The 22,840-nt window shown below is 43.0% G+C and overlaps 1 protein-coding gene across 1 annotated transcript in view; it reads right to left on the reverse strand.

Moving 5' to 3' along the window:
* LOC137890273 (bcl-2-like protein 11) overlaps positions 1–22,041 on the reverse strand; it is a 23,928-nt gene extending 1,887 nt beyond the window's left edge. Inside the window, exons 1-4 of the mRNA XM_068734440.1 lie at positions 21,934–22,041; positions 19,389–19,804; positions 15,524–15,645; positions 1–2,468 (exon numbers count right to left, since the gene is read on the reverse strand). The exon at positions 1–2,468 is cut by the window's left edge and continues 1,887 nt beyond it. Of these exons, the coding sequence (XP_068590541.1) occupies positions 2,304–2,468; positions 15,524–15,645; positions 19,389–19,804; positions 21,934–21,950 (720 nt within the window). The 5' untranslated portion in view covers positions 21,951–22,041 and the 3' untranslated portion in view covers positions 1–2,303. The remainder of the gene's footprint in view (positions 2,469–15,523; positions 15,646–19,388; positions 19,805–21,933) is intronic.
* Positions 22,042–22,840: the final 799 nt, after the last annotated feature.

Genomic DNA, 22,840 nt, shown 5'->3' on the forward strand with positions numbered 1-22,840 from the left:
ACCCAGTGTTCTCCACTGCTCTGTAACTGAGGTGGGAAAGTTAATCAGACATACAAAACCAACCAGCTAGTCTTAATCCAAGGTTTTTCTCTGGTAAAACCTAAATAAAACAACATTCTTGTTTGCGTCATTCTGGTTTGCCAATCCTTGATGGGCTCATTATCACCTTCTGAAAGCAGAAAACACCCTAACTACGGCTGTAAAGGGTGTTTTACAACGAGTCCATTCTAACCAGACCAGACAAAGTTAAGATGTATTCTTCATCAGAGGTGTTTCCAAGCTGTATGTTTTGATTTTAAAATCTGGATTAACTGGTTGCTTTCTCCACCTCCAGTAAAGAGCAGTGCAGCTGCAATTAGTCTTCACTATTGTAAACATACTTAAGGGATTTCATTTTTCTACTTCATCGTTGTTCAGGTTCAGTTTTAAATCAGTTGTAAGAGGTACCGTGCATTTCACCTTTAAGAACACAAAAGCCTACTATTGCTGGTTCCTCCAATGACAACAGAAAGCTCAAATATGAGAATACATCTGAAGCCCGTATCACCGCCGTTTGATACGTTAAGGTTAACTAACTCACTAAACGCTCTTTGACTCTGAATGATTCAGTGTCTGGTCGTCGTCCAGAAGTCTCTCAGAGTGTTTTAATGACCTGGCAGGCATGAGGAGACTTGGCCGGGTCTGAATCACCGGGCTGATAAACGGATAGCGTGACCTCGTCAACAAACCAGTACGTGCCAACTACACTGAAACGAGGAAGACGGTGCTGCTTCATCACTTTTTGTGATCGATTGCAGGAAGTTTCTTTGAATATTAAAACAACGTCAGAATAAAAGGTAGAAAATGAGTAAAGAAGACTGCAGGAAATGACAGTTTGATGATTGATTTCACTGTTGATTTCGTTCGTCCTCTTGATCTTTTGAGTTTCACTTCACCAACTGAGCAGCTTGTTAAAGTACTCAAATATTATTGTTGAATTAACTGCTTGTGATCATCATTGTGCAAAATTGTCAATCAACAATCAGAGCAAAGAGGGAACTGACGCCCCGTAACGACTGTGTTTGGTGATTCTGAAATCTGAAGTCACTTTTTCACCATTGGACCTGGCTCTGGTGGGTACAGAGGGAGGCTGGTATCAATTACTCAAACGTTGGTACAGTATCATCTTAACAGAGGTAAAACTGAACAATACAGAGGTTAAAATATGTCTGAACATGTTCAGTAAATTGTAAAAATTGTAAAGTAATCATGAAATACAAGGATAAAACATTAATTTGCTCTTCCAAGATCACACATTTCTATAACACAGATGTGGTCTCACTTCTTTCAAGAAGCTGCAGGATTCTTAAAGTACCTTTGAAGGGATAATAATCCTCATTACATATTAGCTAACTGGCAACGTGAGATATTGAAGATAAAACTTGACCTGGGGTATCGAAATATGACACAAAAAATAAATGGACACTTTTATCATTATTGCAGACAAATGCAGTATTACGCTGCATTTAGGAAAGTTGGGTAATTTTATGCATTTTTCCATGGAATTCTTTCACAGTTCCAAATACTTGTCCGACTTTCCCTCAGAAATATTCCCATCTTTTACAATCCAAATGCTGTGATTTGCCCCCCAAAGCAAGGCGTTTTGTTGCTGAGGACCACCTCACCTCTCCCTCTCCAAATGTGGGTGTGAAAGTCTGCTGCTGGAAACTCTCTAACTAACAATGTAGACATACGCAGACATGTAATTCATGGCCACAGTAGTTCGGATACAAACGATGGATAAAAAGGATTACTTTGGCCCAGTTGGTTCCCACACAGGTCATGAGTCTGTTGAATGCTGGATCCTGGTGTGACAGGAAGAGAGGAAGAGACTGGACCCACATACTTTAACAACCCGGGTCTGCAGAGCTGCAGGAATTCATAATCTCTGTACAACAAAAAACACCAGAAGCGAAAAAAAACAATAGTAAACAGGAAACTGTACAAGGCACATTTGAATTTCCACAGGCGTCATTTTTTGCAGAGAGGCATACTCAGGTGACGTGACCACCTCTGTGCTGGAAAGGAGTGCAAAATCCCGGCTCTTTGGCAGCATCGCAAAGGCTCAGACACCGTGACGGAGAAATAGAGGTGAAAAAGACATTTTAGAGTTCCTTAAAGGTGTGTACAAATCATCTCCACCAAAATGAAGATAGAGTTCAAAGTCTCCTTAAGGAAGGTAAAAAAAAAATGAGGTCCCCAAAAAACGAAACAGATACAAATATTTCAGAAAACAATGCTACATCTGCTGGGTTTTCCAAAGACTAAACCTGAGAGTGGTCCTGGCTGTTCGTGCTGCCTTGCAAATAGAAAATCCGTCCGATGAGGAGGACCAGGAGGCCCACACAGAGCAGCATGGCGGGCTCCTGGTGGATGTGCGGCAGAGGGTTGGGTTGGATCACGACCCGTCTATGTCCACCTGCCATCCCCTGGAATAGAGAGGAGAGAGAGAAGAAGAAGAAGAGTTACAGTTTTCATGAGATATATGGTTGCACCAAAATGAACGAAAAATCTGTTTCTTGAACAGGAAAAGTTTGGGTGAAGACACAACTAGGAAAAAAGGTAGAAGTCCAGATGGATAAACATCATTATTAGACAGTTAGAGCAACGGATGTTGTATAAAGAGCGAGAAAGGAGGTCAGGGTGGGTCAAATAAAGGCGAACACTTCAACCAGGAGACCGACGTTCGTGTCCAAGTCAACGTTCAACTGTTCGTATGTTATCTTAAGAAAAGTTACTCCTCATTTTTTGTGCGTTTTCCTACTTGTTTTCCGCTCATAACGCGCATATAGTCCTTTCAAAATAAACTTCTGTCTTCACAGGAAACAACTTAGTTAAGTTCAAGGAAAAGATCGTCGTTTGGGCTGAACTAACTACAGAAGTGACGTTACTGAAGTACCAAAGCTACAGGACAAACAAATTAGCTTTGACTTCTCGTTTCACACGCGGCATGAACAAACTCCGATCTTTTCCTAAACCTAACCGAGTTTCGTTGCCTGAAGCTAACCAAGTAAACCTTATAAAAACTAGGTCAACTTTTTAAAAGTGGAAACTGAGACACCATTACCGAAATGTAGAGCGTCGTAGTTTGAAGCGTAAGGCCACTGATCAGGCACCGACATTTGACGAGTTGCTCGCGTGGCACAAGTGTAGTTTACAGTGACAACGTTTGAAACATTAGATCCTTGATTTCAGACACAAGAAAGACAAAAGACATCTTCTTGTGTGCGACTGAATCGAGGGTTGCAGGCTGCTAGCTAAATATGCTAACGCTACCTCTATAGACTTCCATTTTTCCTGTTGATGATCCATGCAGTAGATGTGTGTAGAAGACATATCGATAAAGAAGCATTGCTGTGTAGAGCTACTACATTACTACTGTAACACTACGAGTATTACAACTATGATATTAAGGAAAAATGTTCCAGCAGACGCTGAAAAGAGTGAGAACAGCATGTTCAGTTCATTCTGGCCTAAATGAATCATTTGCATTGGCTCTTGCTCTCATTTCACACGATGTTGGTGTGCGTTGTGCTATACATCAGATGTTCAGGTAAACACTCTGGAATCCCTTGATGATATGAAATCAAAGAGACACGCACACATGCTGTATGTTTACATCCACAGGAAGCAGGTAAGTACAGATCTCCACATCCTGCCACAGCTCCCTCTACTCTCTCTCTCTCCGTCTCCAGGTGTCATTCTACGTCAGTGAGGGTGTGAATGCATACGTGCATGTTTGAATTTGTCTGAAGGATTCCAACCATACAGACTAGAGGATTAAAGGTGTTTTTCTCAATTACTCTCTACGCTTTGTAATGCTGTCACTGTAAAACCTCACCTCAGTGAGTCTGCCACTTTCCGTTTTATGTGGAGGTTAGCCTGCTACCACGGTCACAATGGAAACGGAACACGTAGATGTGAATGTCCATTCTACTCCTAATCTATTTCTACGTTGACCCCACTTGGCGGCAGCTTCTTCCCAAGGACGGCACTCATCAGAACCAATAAGGTTCCTGTTGGTGAGGACAGGTGGACAGGTGGATTAGATAGATCTGGTGACTTTGCTAACACCAACACACACTTCTAACAACAGCAGGGAACCGTTGGCTGTGTCGTACGGCTCCAAACAAAAGAAGAGAATGGACAAGAGCTTGATGAGGAAAAGGTCATTTACACAAAGTCGGCAATGAAAATGTCGAACTGGAGAAGACAACGAGGTTCTGGGACTCCTGTCAGTCAAGAGCCGACCCAGTAAGAAGCACATTTGTCAAACTAATTCGGCAAGAGACTCCAGATTAAGAACCGGCTACGTGACCACGGTGTACACCCTCATGTCCTTCTTCCTAGTCCAAGAAACATTTCCCTGCAGGACAATAAAGTATATCTCATCTCCTCTTATCTTAGTCAGATGTAAAATCTAGGAGCTATGTGAATAAAAAGCAGAGATCCTCAGCTACCACTGAGGAAACCGTACACTACTGAAGCGTTTACAAGAATAACAAGCGGCATTTACAAGAGGAGGGATCCGTTCTTTTCCACTGGATGATAGATGTCCTGTTTTGGCATGAAGCCTTTTCAAAGACCATCCAGACATCGAATGGCACAGAATAAGCCTTCTGCCTCGGGGCGAGACTGCGCTCTGAAAAACAGGATCTTAACGGACGAGAGAGCAAGAGAGGAATATCAAAGCCGTGTGGTTTGATTCGAAAAAGCGAGCCAAAAACCACAGAAACCCCTAATGCCGGAGGAGGAAACAGGTGGAGGGGAAGACTAGTTAACCCTGTGATGAATCACTCTGCTTCTGACTCATGGTCAGAGATGACCAAAGAGCTGCCAGCAAACTGAACCAGTTGAGCAGTTTAGATTCATAGAGAGAAAGAAGTCCAAAGCCATAACCAGAAAACAACCAATCACACTTGTTTTAAATTCCCCCAGAGAGAGAGAAGCTCTCTACGACAAAGTACTAAAACTAAATGTAGGAAAAGCTGAAGAGAGAATAACTCAATCAGATCTCAGTATATAAATTGCGAGCTTGAGTCCATATCTTTAAAACCGTCAATATCCCCACGTACTAGCTCGCTAACTAGAATGAGATATTTGCTGAGATCCACTTTTATAAACATGTGTTTTGGGCTCCACCAAACATCCAGAGTCCAGAGTGAAATATCTCAATATCTGACATTTGGTTCTCATTCATGGTTCTCAGAGGATACATTGTAATAAGGGTTGGATTGTATGTTCATAATAAAACAGTTTTGTTCCTCTACTGCCTTTTTTTTTTGGGACTTGGCAAGTTCTACAAATTGCAAGCGTTATGTCTGATGCTGAAGGACTTCCACACCGACGACATGAACTATAGTCTCGTTTTATTATTGGTTGGAGGTTTAAATTTATTCCACCATGAAGGAAGAAAACTGGACTGTAGAATTCTTCTGAAGAAACAAAACGGCTCAAATCTCCACAAACACGTCTGGAGAAACACCACTTCATTCTGACGTAGCATGCGGTACTTCTTCTTCTTGTTTCGTGGGTGATGATTTTAGGAGACAACAGTGGAGGATGCAGCTCAAAGAGCAGCAGAGAGTAATCCCTCCAAACATTGATTGATTTTATCGTACATCAAGACCCGTGTGGGTGCAGAAGCTCAGCTCAACCCTCCTTCTCATTTGGCACCACATAACCTCAAAGCTTCACCTTTGTTTGGAGTAGAAAGGTGCTCTGGATTCTCAAACATGTGAACAGGTAGATTCATATTTCCCAGGTTACACTCTTTGTGAGTGAGTCTTTGTGTTCATCAAAGCCCTACACCCCTGCCCGACCACTTCGCTCCGCTGCCTCGGGGCGATCGGTCGCCCCGTCGCTCAGAGGTCCTGGCGGCCGATCGACCCGGTCACGTCTGTTTTCTGTCCTGGCCCCACAGTGGTGGAATGAACTCCCCACTGACGTCAGGACAGCAGAGTCGCTGCCCATCTTTCATCAGGCTGAAGACCCACCTCTTCAGGAAGTGCTACCCTGAGCCTTCCACTCACCACTTATTGTATTCATACTAGCTTGTTGCACTTATTGTATTCATATTACTTATAGCACTAACTGTTTTTCTTGTTTCTGTACTTTGGCTCTGAGTTATGCTCTGCTTCAGGCTCTTAGATGCTTGTTTAAAGGAAATGTACTTATGACTTCTGGTGACTTGTAGTTCTCTTGATTACCAATGTTGATGCACTTATTGTAAGTCTCTTTGGATAAAAGTGTCTGCTAAATGACTGTAATGTAATGTAATGCAACTATACTTCTCTAAAAACGTTACGATCATTATTAGTGTTGTTTTGCTTGCAGCAGCATTTATCAAACGGCACATTAGAGACGTGTCTCTTGGAGGGAAGAGACACAACACCTGGTGGTTTTGAAGTTGGCAGAGTTTCTGTGCTCTTTCCTCACCTCACAAACCTCAAGATGGGCTGCAGTTTGCAGAGTGACGGACCACCGAGAGCTTGTTTAACTACTACATGTTCCATGTGTTGATCTTTTCACGTCTAGACACCTGACGATAGAAATAGCAAAGAGTATTAAACAGTTATATATGGTTGCAAACTTACAGATGTTCTGAGCCCAAATGCAAAATGCAACCTCTCAAAGCCCCCCCCCCCCCACACACACACACATTGTCTCCTGCTCTGTAGTCGTGGTAGAGACAACTAAAGAAACGGCCAATGACAACCTAACAGCAGGATGCTGTGTACCTGGGAGGTGCTGAGACTTCATGTTTGTGGTTTAACAAAGCTGATGCACTTACATCTGACCAACATCTGTACACAATGTGTTCAGATCCATGTCACCAGAGAAAATGTTGGCGAAAATGACACAACCCTCGGTCTCCTGGGTGAAAGTCCTGTGTTTGTTTGACCCGTCTCTGGTGGACTTCCTCGCTTGTTATACTCGTTATTAATCCAGGTAACTTTCAATGCTTCAATGAACCATTGACGCTTTGAAACCTTTGTTTCTGGCTACTAGTCTGCTACTTCAGTGCATCTTGGGTGCATTTCTACGTCACATGAATGACTATCAGACAGATGTCTGACACCAGAGGCTGCACACTCTTCAAGTGGCTTTTTAAGGATTCAAAGGAAAAGTTTGACATTTTGGCAAACATACTTATTTGCTTTCTTAATGTCTGTCAGATGAGTGTGTGTTTAGTATGAAGCTAGAGCCAGAAGGCTATTAGCTTAGCTCAGGATGAAGACCGGATTCAAGAGAAAACGGCGGCACTGTTTCCCTCCAAACACTCATGAAATAACATGTTGCATGTTCACTTGATGCAAACGCTGATTATACGTATGAAAAGCACCATGTGGACGTTGAGGCTGGTCTGCTATCGGGGGGGCTGGTTGTATTTCAGAGTGAGGATGAGAGGTTGGAGTTCCACTGCAACGAGAAGCAGATGGACTCGTCAGCTGACAAACTGCAGACTCAGAGCCAAAACCAGTTTCACCAAACACTTTTGATACTCAACCTTATACCTCAGGATTACAGAAAAGGAAACACACACACACACACACACACCCACAGAGAGAAACACAAACACTGGCAACTCTCTTAATCGTTTCCTCATTTGAACTCCTACCTCAAAAAACCCTCTCCATCATCTGAGAGTAGAAAACCTGCTGCCACAAATGGTTTTTCGTGCTGTCACTGCAACAACTCTGCAGGCTTCTAACAAGTAGTTCAACTGGCACACACACACACACACACACACACACACACACACACACACATACACACACATAAAGTCATCATCATGCACGTACACATGCACACAATAGTGCTACTGTGATGAGATACGTGACCAGAATGATTGCAAAAAAGAGCAACAGAGCAAAACATCACAACTAAAGAGAACCGACTGACTGGACAATCCTGACATCAGTGGGAAGTTCATTCCACCACTGTGGGGCCAGGACAGAAAAATCCACCAGTCAGTGAGTCGATGAAGCAAACACGCAGTCCGTCAGCCAGCCAATCAAACCAGAGGGTGCCACTGGTGTGCACAATATCTGCACATCTACTTTCAACCCAGTCGCCTGAAAAACAGAAGTTAGCGTTGTATGTTTCTGCAAAACCACAGGATACGTCGAATGTCAAAAAAACACGTTTCATATGAGCCTCGAATCACGCGAGCAGAAACACGAAATGACACGTTAACGTTGTGAAACGATGGTTAGGTTTACGCAACAAAACTACTTAATAATAATAATAAAATAATAAAGGTAACAACGTAAGAAACCAATCTAACTTATGTAAATATATATCAACCAACCCAACAAACTTTCTTATGTATCGTTACATAACAAACGTAAAGTCAACATTGGTTTCACGCGGGACATGAACAGCGATCTCCTGGGTGAAAGTCCTGCGTTCATTTGACACATCCTCCCCGCTCTTCAGAGAGCTTCTAGCTAGTTATCATACCAGGTAGCGTTCAATAACGTTCGCTCGTCAGTTGTACGATGTTTGCTGTTACTACGACACTCTGACATCTTGAGGACTTTTCAAAATCAATCTGTGACTTTTGCATTCCGTCAACGTGAAAACGAGAACAGTAAGCGAGAGGGTCGCTGTGATGGACCGCCCATCTCAGCTTTTAAGTGTCTCCAAGTCAGGAAGGACGTCGAGAACTTATGGAATTCTAAACGGACGGCAGTACTGTCAAATATATGCGATTGGTAGAAAACAGTCTTCAATCAGCACACGGAATCGTGTGAATGATGATGTCATTGATGATGTCATTCACACGATTCTATACATACTGTACATACTCGTCTCTTCGGCCTTTCGACAGACCTCATGAGGCTCATCTCACCCGGGCTCTTCTTCTTGTCTCACAGTGGAAACATTGAGTCAGACAGCTCATGTGATTTCTTTTTTTTTTTTTTTTTTTGGTCACCACAACTTACTATGCTGCTTCCCAAAAATAGCTCTCTAAACAAGGCTACACACACACACACACACCCACACACACACACACACACACACACACACACACACACACACACACACACGCACAATGCAAACTAAGTGCCACTCTGCAAACCCTCCCTGAACAGTTCAACTCCTCTGGTTGTTAGAGCATGAATACAAGGTTTAAACACAATAAAATAACCTGTTTGCATAATATTCTTTACATTTGTGAGTTGTGATCTGCTCTACGTTTTAATTCCGGCACAGAATGAAAGAGTTGTGGCTCCATTTGTTGCAGCTATTGTTAACTTACAGCCTCTCGTGTCACGAGACTTTGGTCTCAGCCGAGTCGTTCACGGCAGAACGTTTTGTTTTTACAGGATCCGGTGAGAGCAGACGGTTTATGTTTAAATGTGACGCGTAGAACTAAGTGATCTACTTTAAGCCTTGGTTGATTTGGTTTTTGTTTCCTGAAGGAAGCGTTTGTCATCTTGAGTTCAGTTCAGCTGAACAACATTCCTCCAAAGTCCAAATTCACGCAACACGCTGCGTTCTTCATCTTCCTCGGGCCCTGAGTCACACTACCGTTGTGACTCAGGGCTTTAATCCGAACCGTCTCTTGATCACTGATCACATGTTGTGAGGGAGGAGCTGGGATATGAAGTCATCAGACGGACCAGAAAATATACAAGAAGAAACGCTGAAATAAAAGCCGAGGAGCAAACGAGAGGACAGACAATGAGTCAGAGCTGCACTCTTCACTCACAGCGAAGCGCTCTTTGACTTTTCACGCACACTTGAACACTTACCAAACCAAAGAAAACAATGTTCCTCACAGTTATTTCTGTCTTCAGGACAAAAGGTTTTCACCTCCTACTGAAAGACGACGAGTGTGTGTGTGTGTGTGTGTGTGTGTGTGTGTGTGTGTGTGTGTGTGTGTGTGTGTGTGTGTGTGTGTGTGTGTGTGTGTGTGTGTGTGCGCTTTGGCAGGATAATTAGACCTTGTGCTTTGCTCCCTCAGAGTTCTTTAACCACAGGGCTGAGCCATAATGAATCCACACTGTCACGGACACTAGACTGTCACAACACACACACACACACACACACACACACACACACACACACACAGTGTAAATGTTTAACTGAGAGAGAGAGGCTGGATTCAATTAGGACAAAGAGAGAGAGGAGGACTTCTGGAAAACAAATGACTTATAATATTGGTGATCACTCACAGTCGTCATTTATCACCTCAGTGTGATTTGAATGTAAAATAATTTTTTAAGAAGCGCTTCATATCATTGTATTGGGTAATAAAACGGGACACCTGTGTGTTTGCTTCTCGGCCGATGCCTTCAGGCAGTGAAACCGAATAGAGCTCCTTAGTCAACAGCTCGGTATTCAACGATGATGTGAGAACTTGTGTCTGCTGATGTGTTTTATTCAATAATAATATCATTAATTCAGAATTATTCATGCGTTTCATTCGTCCCTCCAAATCAACCATGTTTTCTTTCAACAAAGAAAACATGGTTTTCTTTGTTGAAAAACCATGTTTCAATAAACGGTTACACCGTTTATTGAAACCACAGGCTGAAGACAACAAGCTTAAAGTTGTGATATTTCATCAAAAACGTCTCATTTCAAATTCTGACCCAAAACAAACCGTTTGGTTTCATCAGATTCTGTAAAAAACATTACATTTTTTACTCTTCAGTGAAACTATGAAGCCATGATGGATTCGTCTGAGACCAACAGTCATCTGACAAAATATTCTGTGAAACTTTGACTGAACTTCAGCTAAACACACCATTTCTTTTCAATATTGGTTACTTGGTTCATGAGTTATGGATATAGAGTCCATTGTTTTTAAAACAAATCTTTGAAAAGATTTATGGTATTATAGCTATATATACACAATACATGCTTGAGTTTTCTCTTCTTCTTGCCATGACTGTGATGTTTCCAGAGAGGTGAACGACTTTTATATTTCGGAAAACAAGACCATAGATACATAAAATGTGACAGAAGCAAAAGTTTGGGATTCAGAGGGTTAAAAACCTTTTCTCTTTGTCTCCTGAGGTTGTGAATCGTCAAACAGTTTTGATGTTGAAATAGGAGAGCGGTAAAGTCATTAGGTTAGTAGTTTTCAGGGGTTTTGGGCCATAAACCAAAGTACTGCATTTGACCAGATGGTGGATTAAAACGTTAAGGTATGAACAATGTTGTAATAATTAATCCTCAGGAGAGCATGAATGTTTGTAGAAAATGTCGATCCATCCAATAGTTATTGAGACAGCTTTGGTTGAACTGGTTCCTGGTTTTCAGGAGGTCGGGGGATTGATGCCTTTGTGTTCGGGAGGCAGACAGTCATGATTCACGGTGAATCACTGATCCTGCTGAGCCGGTTTGATGACACAGTGAAGTTTACGTCATTTCTGTGCACATCTTGAACTCTCTTGATTGTTGAGAAAAGGCCTGGAGTAGAAACACCGTGAGCCATGAATTATGCACGTAATGTTTGTCAATTTAAAAGATCGTTTTTGCACGTTAAGAAAGTCACATTTTGTAAGTAAAACGGTTGAAGCAGAAGTCTGTGAAAGACGACACGTCTCTCTCTGAAGCTACGACGTACGATGTGTTTGGTGCCAGGATGTTCACAAAACGTTTGGGACATAGCTACGGTAGCTAGCGAGCGAGACAAGCTAACGGTGGTGTTGACGTTGCACGTTGTGCGAGACCAGAGATGTGGTTCACCGATCCGTTTCACACCAAACTAAACGTTACTGCGACAAAAAATTATCTTTGCTATTGGCAAACATCATGTGTGTAATCTGGAACAATTTAATCAGGTTTAAAAAACACATTTGTCTCTCGCTGTTGACGCTACGTCACTCCTCCTCAGTCCAGATGTGGTCACTTCCTGTTCACCGGTTGCAAAAAAAGCTAAGATGGCGACGGCCTGAAGTCACTCCTCAAACTGATGAGTGACTACGTCCACTTCTTATCTACGGTCTGTGGTAAAAACACACTCGCCCACATCAACACCCGGCACGAGAACAAGGAACCAGCCTCCACCTTCCTCTTTTCTCCGCCTCCTCATTGTTCTGCAGCATCAACAATCACACGTGCCGACACTTTCTGGACAATATCCTCAAACCCGAGTTCACAGAAGGCCACTGAGAAACCCAAGCAAAGCAAGTCTTTTCTGACTAGTGTGACAGAGCGTTGGATCATCTTGTTCTCACACGTTTCCCTCGCGTGACTCTCACACGTACTTTATTCCAACTTCGTGGGATTCACTGACTGACACTCAAAACTCCTGATTCTTCCCTTCATGTTCACCGTGTATCTGATCCTCCAGGGAGGCAGGTCGATGCAGCGGTTGATCGTAAACCAGAACCCTGACAGATGGGTGATGCCGGCTCGGTTAATGACGGGTTAGAGAGCAAACGTGATGACAGCTGGAACCACAAAGAGCACTCGGATAACATCCCTTCAGGGGGTTTCATGGCTCTCTGGTAACCGGTTCCCTGTTTGATGCTCATTAGCAGCCAGAACAGCCAAATGTTGACTAACCAGAGAGTTTGTAGCTGCATCGCCGTTAAGCTCTTGACACTGAGGGAGCGATTTAAAGGCCTTCACTGGAAGACAACCGACCTGTCATGTCTGTAAATCCACGTCTCTGATGAGATCAAAGTGAACCAGATCTGATTTTGCCCCCCCTCCCCCCCTCCTCTTCTTCTTCCTCCTCTCCGGCTTCCTAAAGCTCCAGTCCGCTCTTTGATAGAGGAGTAAATAAAACTGTGATGATGCAACACGTAGAAATGTTGCCAAAGGAAACAGAAGCAAACTTTACGACACTGACTGACGGTTAATCGTTATATGCAATAATGTGATATATTTAGCTCGACATTCTGGAGCTAAATAACGTGTTGATGAAGAATGATCTGTTCGCTGCAGCGACTGAGGCTCAGCTCCACTCGTAGGAAGAGTCAATGAGCTCCTCTGAGTCTCACCACATTTAAAAACACACAAGTTGAGCCGCTCAATTTGAGTGTTTCTGTCTGTTTCTTTGAACGAGTCCGTCCTCGGCCTCGTCCGCTCTGCTGAGGGGTCACATGGCTGTTTTTCGTGCTGTTGTTGTTTTTTGATTTTATTTAGTGGCGACTGTGGCGTCTGGGTTTTCTGCAGCTTCAGGCCGACTTGCTTGGTTGTGTTCTGATGAAAAAAGTCATTTTCTGTCTTCTCGCCCCGAGTGCAGTGGAAATAACCAGCTGGTCACAGGCTCCTTCAGATCACCTGCGGCAACAATTTAGTCCGTCCACTGAACTGTGTGATTTGTTTTGATTTCTGCAGGAGATGTTAGTCTATCATGTTGGATAGAGACAGAAAACGTTTACGTATTCAGTCACATCTAGATGAAAATGATCCTCATACAACGCATATCTTACTACAAGTTACTCCACATTTTTCATGCGTTTTCCTACAAAAGTCCAGCAACACGTCAATTTAACAAAACAGTCTTTTCAAAGTAAACTTCCGTCTTCACAGGAAACAACTAAGTTAAGTTTAGACAACTAAACTACTAAGTTAGGTTTAGACAACTAAACTACTTAGATAGGTTTAGACAACTAAACTAATTAGTTAAGTTTAGACAACTAAACTACTTAGTTAGGTTTAGACAACTAAACTACTTAGATAGGTTCAGACAACTAAACTACTTAGATAGGTTCAGACAACTAAACTAGTTAGTTAAGTTTAGACAACTAAACTACTTAGATAGGTTCAGACAACTAAACTAGTTAGTTAAGTTTAGACAACTACACTACGTAGTTAGGTTTAGACAACTAAACTAGTTAGTTAAGTTTAGACAACTAAACTACTTAGTTAGGTTTAGACAACTAAACTACTTTGATAGGTTTAGACAACTAAACTACTTAGTTAGGTTTAGACAACTAAACTAGTTAGTTAAGTTTAGACAACTAAACTACGTAGTTAGGTTTAGACAACTAAACTAGTTAGTTAAGTTTAGACAACTAAACTACTTAGATAGGTTCAGACAACTAAACTAGTTAGTTAAGTTTAGACAACTAAACTACGTAGTTAGGTTTAGACAACTAAACTACTTCGATAGGTTTAGACAACTAAACTAGTTAGTTAAGTTTAGACAACTAAACTACTTAGTTAGGTTTAGACAACTACACTACTTAGATAGGTTCAGACAACTAAACTAGTTAGTTAAATTTAGACAACTAAACTACGTAGTTAGGTTTAGACAACTAAACTACTTAGATAGATTCAGGCAACTAAACTAGTTAGTTAAGTTTAGACAACTAAACTACTTAGATAGGTTCAGACAACTAAACTAGTTAGTTACGTTTAGACAACTAAACTACTTAGTTAGGTTTAGACAACTAAACTAGTTAGTTAAGTTTAGACAACTAAACTACTTAGATAGGTTCAGACAACTAAACTAGTTAGTTAAGTTTAGACAACTAAACTACTTAGATAGGTTCAGACAACTAAACTAGTTAGTTACGTTTAGACAACTAAACTACGTAGTTAGGTTTAGACAACTAAACTACTTCGATAGGTTTAGACAACTAAACTAGTTAGTTAAGTTTAGACAACTAAACTACTTAGTTAGGTTTAGACAACTAAACTACTTAGTTAGGTTGAGACAACTAAACTACTGAGTTAGGTTGAGACAACTAAACTACTTAGTTAGGTTTAGACAACAAAACTAATTAGTTAAGTTTAGACAACTAAACTAGTTAGTTAGGTTTAGACAACTAAACTACTTCGATAGGTTTAGACAACTAAACTAGTTAGTTAAGTTTAGACAACTAAACTACTTAGTTAGGTTGAGACAACTAAACTACTTAGTTAGGTTTAGACAACAAAACTAATTAGTTAAGTTTAGACAACTAAACTAGTTAGTTAGGTTTAGACAACTAAACTACCGAGTTAGGTTGAGACAACTAAACTACTTAGTTAGGTTGAGGAAAAGATCGTCGTCTGGGTTAAAATAAAGTATGTGGCGTTACTTTAGTGCGCATGTTACATGACAAATAAATCAACGGTGCTTTTTGAACAAACAGCTGTTAACTGGGTGAAAGATCGCCGTTTGTTGGACTCGTCCATGTGAGGTTTTTGCAGTCTTTAAACTTCCTCGTTGATGATGACGTGGACAACAAACCAAATATACATTATTATTTTTCGTATTTACAGCTACGAACGCTGGATGAGACCAGGAACGCTAGATGGAACTCTAAACCTCTGGAAAGAAGAAGAAGAAAAAAAGCCTCAGCAATAACAACAAAAAGATGTTGTATTTGATTAACGTCATTTACATCTGTTAGAGGGAGACTGTGGTTAGCTGTCAGCCAATCAGCCGCTCTGCTGCAGCTGTTGAGCGTTCAGCACTTTGCTCAACTGCTCCATAAATGTGGTGGCTGGTGGTTTCTCTCCACACACACACACACACACACACACACACACACACACACACACACACACACACACTAACCCTGAGCAGAAGTTGTCTGTTGTAGTCGTCTCCAAAGCGTCGGAGCTCTCGTCCGATTGCCTCCGTCTGCATGTCCACTGCTGCGTTCCGTTGCCTCGTGCTAGAGGAGCTGGAAGTTTGTCCTGAAGAAAAAACATTCACACTTTGCTAATATGACCAAACAAGCTCTCTCCATGGATTGTGTGTATTGTAATTATATTATGTTCATCTGTTCTGTCCGTCCAGGGAGAGCGATCCCTCCTTCTGTAAGCAAAGCTCTAAGAAGAGGATGTAACAATATGAAAATGAATGGCATTATAATAAAGATGGAGAGAAATACCCGTCTCATAGCTGACCGGCCGTGTGTGTGTGTGTGTGTGTGTGTGTGTGTGTGTGTGTGTGTGTGTGTGTGTGTGTGTGTGTTTCCGTGGTTAATCTGTGATATTTTCAGTCAACAGTACGTCAGTACTGAACAACATGAAAGCTCTGACTTCTTACTGATCTCCACTTATGACTCACGAACGCTGTTCTGAAACTCAGAATTAATATTTCTCGCATGCTGCGATATTTAAGAGACCCGAGGCTGAAGTTCAAATCTCTTCCAGCAGCCTCTGATGTGGAAGGATGTGCGCGACAACGGAGAACACAGTTTACTGCACTGCATTTCCCATAGATCCAATGGCAGCTTTTGAACACTGGAGACAACAAATCACAGAACAGAGATGACCCTCTGTCATCAATCAGAGCTCTCACATAACAACATAGCACTATTAGAGTGATGAATACATCTAGAGTTCATGAATGTCACATCAGCAGAGGGAGGAGCCAACAAACAGCTGTTTGTGGTTTGCTACGCTCTGTCTGTTTACGATCACAAAACACAAACAGGAAGTCTGACCATTGATGTCTTCCTCTCCGTTTCAGCACCATAGACAGCACCATACAGATGCTTCACGAGTTAAAGCTGCATTCTCTCTAGTGTCCATCAGGGGGCGACTCCTCTGGTTGTATAGAAGTCTAGTCTAAAATGACTCTACTTCTCTCTAACTTAACTAACTTTAACTCTTCTTAAACACAGAGTGTTTTCAGTTCATTGAAGTTAACTGTGACACTGCTGCCAAAAACCAAGATGGACACAACCAAAAAAACAAGATGGCGACCGCCAAAAGCCACCACATGGGAGAAGTTTGATCTCCTCAGGTTTAGACACCAAACCTACTTAGATAGGTTAAAGAGAAGATTGTGGTTTGGGTTCAGATAAAACCCTTTCTGGCAGAAAGCCCTGAAGGCAAACCTCTTCCATATGTGCTAAAAACCAAGATGGCGACGGCTGAAATGCCAAACTCGAGGCTTCAAAAAATATATATATTATTATTATATATATATAATCTCAAGTCATCTATCTCACTCTCTAACACACAAACAGACCGGATAACTCAAAGTGTGTGTGTGTGTGTGTGTGTGTGTGTGTGTGTGTGTGTGTGTGTGTGTGTGTTTATCTCCTATCTGTACTATCTGATGGACGTAGCCGACTGAATGAGAGTTGAGGGGTTTCAGTCTGCACCGAACAAAAGACCTGCTGGCCTATTTTGACTGCTACACACACACACACACACACACACACACAAACACTGATTATGTCCTTAATGAATGACACACACACACACACACACACACACACACACACACACACACACACACACACACACACACACACACACTGTGGTCTGTTTTGACTGGTGTCTTGTCTGTTCGGCTGCATGAATAAAAGAGACACAAGGCAATCAGTGAGGCTAATCACTGCTATTATAAAAAGCAGAGCCGTACGTGTACAGATGTTACAACGACGTTTTACTCACTAAACACTTGAACCAGATTGATATGGATGTGGCTTTGATAGAGGAAGAGGATGAAAAAGTGTCCTGTTCGTGGGTTTGTTGTTGTTTTTTGTGGCACTTTTACCACCAAGCAACAGGACCAGCAGCTTTAGCCAGCAGCTAAAAGCACTCGTGTTGATCTGATTCTGTATCCGAATAAACAGCTCGTGAAATGACAGCCTGGTCTCATCCAGCATTAGTAGACATACCCACAAACAGTGATGCGTAATCCCAAGATATCCCATGAAATGATTTAGTATGTTATCAACGTTACCACATCTGGACTGAGGAGGAGTGACGTAGAGACCTGTCAATCACTGTGTAGCCCCGCCCCTAAATCATCCCCTCTTTATGGTGTGTTTGACTCTAAATGGAGCATAATGTACTAAATGAACATCATGCTGTGTTGAAGAAGACTGTAAACTAGAGATTGAGACCATAAACTCATGTTTACAATGTTTACTGAGGGAATAAATCAAGAGAGAAGTAGAGTCATTTTAGACTAGACTTGGATACAACCAGAGGAGTCGCCCCCTGCTGGACACTAGAGAGAATGCAGCTTCAACACATGGAGCCGTGTGTGTTTGTGCACTTTAAAGAACCGTAAATTGACGCCCGGCGAAATCTGACAAATTGCCTTAGAGTCATTTGAGTTGGCTCCAAGTTTGAAAAATAAATCTGTTGTTGTTATCGGGCTCAGGGCTACATTAGCCGCTACTAGCGTGACACATCACTAACTGAACTGTTGCATTGTGGGTAGTGTCAACAAGGAATTATAAATGTGTGGTTCTGCAGCATCATTCTTTATAGTTCTGTGTTTTATTGCTAAATCAACTTCACCTTCAGCAGTCAGTGTTAGACAACAAGCTTCTCAAAAGTCTCAACGTGTTTAAGATGCTCAAATATTTAGTGTTCAGCAGCGAACGTTCAAACATTTTCTACTTTTGTTACATACAAGGTTGGACTTGTTCCACCGAATAGGAAAGACTAATTGATTTACATCCACTGAACTGTTGCTGCATTGTTCTTTTATTATCATGGTACGCACACACACACACACACACACACACACACACACACACACACACACACACACACACACACACACACACACACACACACACGCACACACAGAAGTGGGCGTGGCCAGAAGTCAACACTGCTTCCTGACTGTTAATCTGACTCAGCAGCATTATAAAAACTGTGAATCTGAGGCAGCGGTCCAACATCAACAGGTCCAACAAAGCCTGCTGGGAGTCAAACCCAGAACTCTGATGAAGTGACTGTTTGAGTCCAAGACACCGAAAGATGAAGATACCGACGTCAATGTGGGATGATGTCAGTGGGTTCACTTCATTTATGGCAAGAAAGATGGTCAACTCTTTATTCCAATCAAGTATTCTCACATTCCTGTTATTAACTTCCTACCAGGCCTGTGTGTGTGTGTGTGTGTGTGTGTGTGTGTGTGTGTGTGTGGTTGAACTGTATCCTGTGAGGTTTAAACGTCACTCAGCAGCTCTGAGGAGTCTCTTCTTTACAGTCTGAGTTTGTTGGACTTCTACGAGTCACTAACTCAGAATGTGAAACGACGAGCAGACTCTCAGATACTCAGAGAGTTGAAGAACATGCTGAGTGTGTTTTCATCTTCTTACAAACATCCACACTCAACAGCAGCCGCACGGACGTGTGTGATGAAGAAAGGAAAATGTGCTGACCTCATATCTGGGCTCATAAACGGATATTTTGGATGACAACAATCACTGGATGTGATATTTTAGAGCTTTCTTTTGGAGTAAAAACGTGCATTTCACGAGGTAAAGTGTTCATTTAACGGGTTTCTCTTCTCAAAGATCTGAGTTATGGTTCAGTTACTGAATAAACGTCCTTATGAGTTCATGCGCCGCGGTATTTGTCGCTCCGGCACACTTCAGTGAAGAGAAAGCGAGCAGCTGAACTCGTGCTGGTGGATACTAATTGCCGGTCATGTGTGGAGGGTGCCGTTTTCTCACCGTGCTGCTGGTGCATCCCGGGCTCTCTCGCCTCAGACATGCGCTGCAGGGCGTGTTTCATCACCTGGCCGGCGGGGCTCGGGGTCTGCGTCGCGCCGTCGGCCGTCGCTGGCCTCGGGGAGAGCGGGGAGCTCGGCAGCGAGTCGCCGTCGAAGGAGGAGTACCCGCTGGAGGCGCGGCGAGGGCGGTGGAATATCGACCTGGTGTGAAACACGCCGAGGCCGTCTGAGCTGGCGCTTGTTCTGCGCCAGGACGGTGACTCCGGATCTCCTCCTCCGGCGGAACCGGCGCGCCCAAAGCTCCGCTCGCCGCCGCCGTTTGAACGGGAGGTTTGCGCCGCGGCTCCAGCTGGTGGATCTCCTCCGCTCCGCTGCGTCGCCGTTACTGCGCTCGAGCCATCGGGCCGGTTTGGTGGTCTGTTGGACGAACAGAGCGGCACCGTCAGTCTGGGCTTTCATCGCCGAGCCTCTACCGCCTCACGGCTCCGGAGCAGCAGCTGGATTCACGCGGTTTCCTTCACTAACTGCGGCTTTTCTGTCGTTTAAATCGGTTTAACTTCACGAGGAAACGCGACGAGTCAACACTGAAACCTGATATGTGTGTCTTTTACGAATCGTTACCTTCTTCTAGCTCACGTGCAGCTTTGCAGTGGGTTCTCGTGTTCAGGTCCGAACTCGGCGCAGAAGTTGCTGATTGCAGCAGATCTGTGTTTGACTGGTTGGACGTGAAGGACGCAGCTGGAATAAGTGCGTCACATCACAACAAACCGAGTGAACCCGTCTGAACGGTTCATCTAACCCACAAATCAACTCCAACAACGCTACAGTGACGGATATTACTGCTTATAGACGGATCGTAGAGAATATTAAAATTATGAAGCAGATATTACTGAAGTCACTTCATGTTAAACACACTTAATTGTATTGCGAACATGGAATCTTGCACTTTTGTCATTTCCAGTTTTTAATCAGCAGAAACACAACGTGACCTTCTAATAAAAGGGACTCGACATATTTTGACGCGGCGCTTCCTGTTTATCCAGACTCAACTACAGCTTCCTAAGCGCACGGATTCCCGGCGGCGATGGCCTACTTCTGTGCCAAAACGACCTCAAATGATAAACAACATGGTTCAAAGAGCGAAGTCTCCGACTACCGACACACACACGGGATGCACCTTCGATGCAAGTCGTCTTTTTCCTTTTTACGCGTTATTATTACGCACCGAGAAGCAGCGACGGCTTCAACTGGACGCTCCGTGACTCCTCCAGCAGCACGAGTGCGCGAACTTTGCCTGCGAGATTTCGGTGCAGATCGGAGCCCCACGGGTAACGAATATGAAATGTGTCCGGCGGCGCGTAAAAGACATTTGGCACCAAAAAGGAACCGGCGGTCACCCCGCCGAGAGGGAAGGGCAGACGGCGGGAAGAGAACCCGCTAACGTCGGTACCAGAGAGGCATGAAAGCGGGCTTTTGATCAGGTGTCACGGTGTTTCACGTTCAACACGTCTGCTCAGTCTGTGTTGACATGACGGCTCGGCTGGGTCTCCGTGGGCGACGACGGAAGAAAAAAAAACACATTTCAGATTCCAGATTCACTTCAGGCAAATGCGTTAAAATAAGTGAGCGGCTGTCACGTGGAGTTTGAGCCTCCTGAATTATTATTTGTTACTTTTTTTCTTCTTCTTCTTCAAACCCCGGCGGTGCGTGTGCGCCTCCCGCAGGACGCACAGCTCCACAAACCGCCAATAAAAGAGGTACAATGATCCGTCACGGTCCGGTAACTGCCGTTAATAACAAGTGTTAACGGGGGAGCTCGTCTGATCGGTGAACCGTCACCTGACACGGAGCGGGACTTCACTGCGCGGCTGAACTCGGTGACCTCGATCCACCAAACTCAGCTTAAGAAAAGCAAATCCATCTGCGCTTAAATCTTGACATTATTCAGAAACACGAAGCTTTACAACTCGAATCAGAGAAGACACACGCGTCCTTGAGACGCTGGGTTGATTTCATCTCGTGTGAAATAACGTTTACAGAAAACTCGACGAATAAAACGAGTAAAGGGAACTGGAGCCGGCGCGCTGCGTCTCCAAACATCACCGGCAAAGTCGCCGCAAAATTGCGTTTTTCTCCAAAACCTCCAAAAAGTAAGAAAATGCTGCTTTAAACTCCGACTTGCATGATATATTATATGAACATAAAGCAAAGTAAAGTCACATTTACGCATGACAAACAGCCCTCAGGAGGATTACACTGATATTTCACAATAAGAGACGCAATGTTTGTTTTTAATAATTTCTCCTTGCTGCCATAAAACATGAGCAACTGCAGCTGTTAGCAGCCGGTCAGACGGACCGGCTGATTGTGTTTGTGCAGTAAATGATATATAAATATATATATACATAAATATAAATATATATATATATATATATATATATATATATATATATATATATATATATATATATATATATATATATATATACAGTATATACACACAGTATATATATAAAAACACCTGTGCTCCGTCTGTCCCAACTCACCTGGACGGGTGGTGCATGTCAGTGGCGGGACATCACCGCTGGCTCCGAAAATAACACGAGGACAAATACAAATACGTGTAAATAATATCAAGGCGAGTCCAATCTGGATCCGCAGGGAGCAAAACATGAACTTGTAAAAGTGAAATCAAAATAAAAAGGTGAAATAAATCCCAGAGTGTTTTTACTGAAGAGGAATAATCCGCCTGCTCCGGAGCAGGTCACCAGCGTCCTGCTCGCTCTCCCGCCGTGTGTTTGTCTACCGGAGCTGCTCTCCGTGCGGAGGACTGATATGAACGCTCCTCCTGCAGACACTGCGATCCGCCTTCTGGTGGGCGGGGCTTCTCTCCTTGGTCCATTCGGCCTCCTCTGTCTCCCCCTGCCTCTCGCGCTCGTGTCACACCGGCATCAAACCCTCTTGGGGGGGGGTTCACATTTTATACTTTGAATTTAAATCCCTCAAAAACTGAACTCTTGAACCAACATGTTGTTTATAATAATATATTTATCATATCATAAAGGAGCAGCTCCTGAAGCTACAGTTTGAGGGTCCGGAAGTCGAGCTCAAGGGCACCTCGGTAGTGCCCGGGGGGGGGGGGGGGGGACTTGAACTGACGACCCTCTGGTCCCCCGAGCTCCTCCTACTCTTTACAATAGATTCTGTTTGTGATGGAGGTGTAGCGTGTCAGAGTGATGTTACCCCCCTTAAAGAAAAAGTGTGCAGAATGTATTAGCAGAATATAATAATATTTATATATATATATATATATATATATATATATATACATATATATATATATATATATATGATAATGATATAATAATACAATATATAACTACGTAGCACCTTCCAGTGATGTATTAGTAATTATCAGGATTCATCTTGATCCTGGACTCATTTCTTGCACTA

This window comes from Cebidichthys violaceus, unplaced genomic scaffold, assembly GCF_023349555.1.
Source record: "Cebidichthys violaceus isolate CVI_PGR_0920_01 unplaced genomic scaffold, fCebVio1.0.p SCAF_64, whole genome shotgun sequence".
NCBI lineage: Eukaryota > Metazoa > Chordata > Actinopteri > Perciformes > Stichaeidae > Cebidichthys > Cebidichthys violaceus.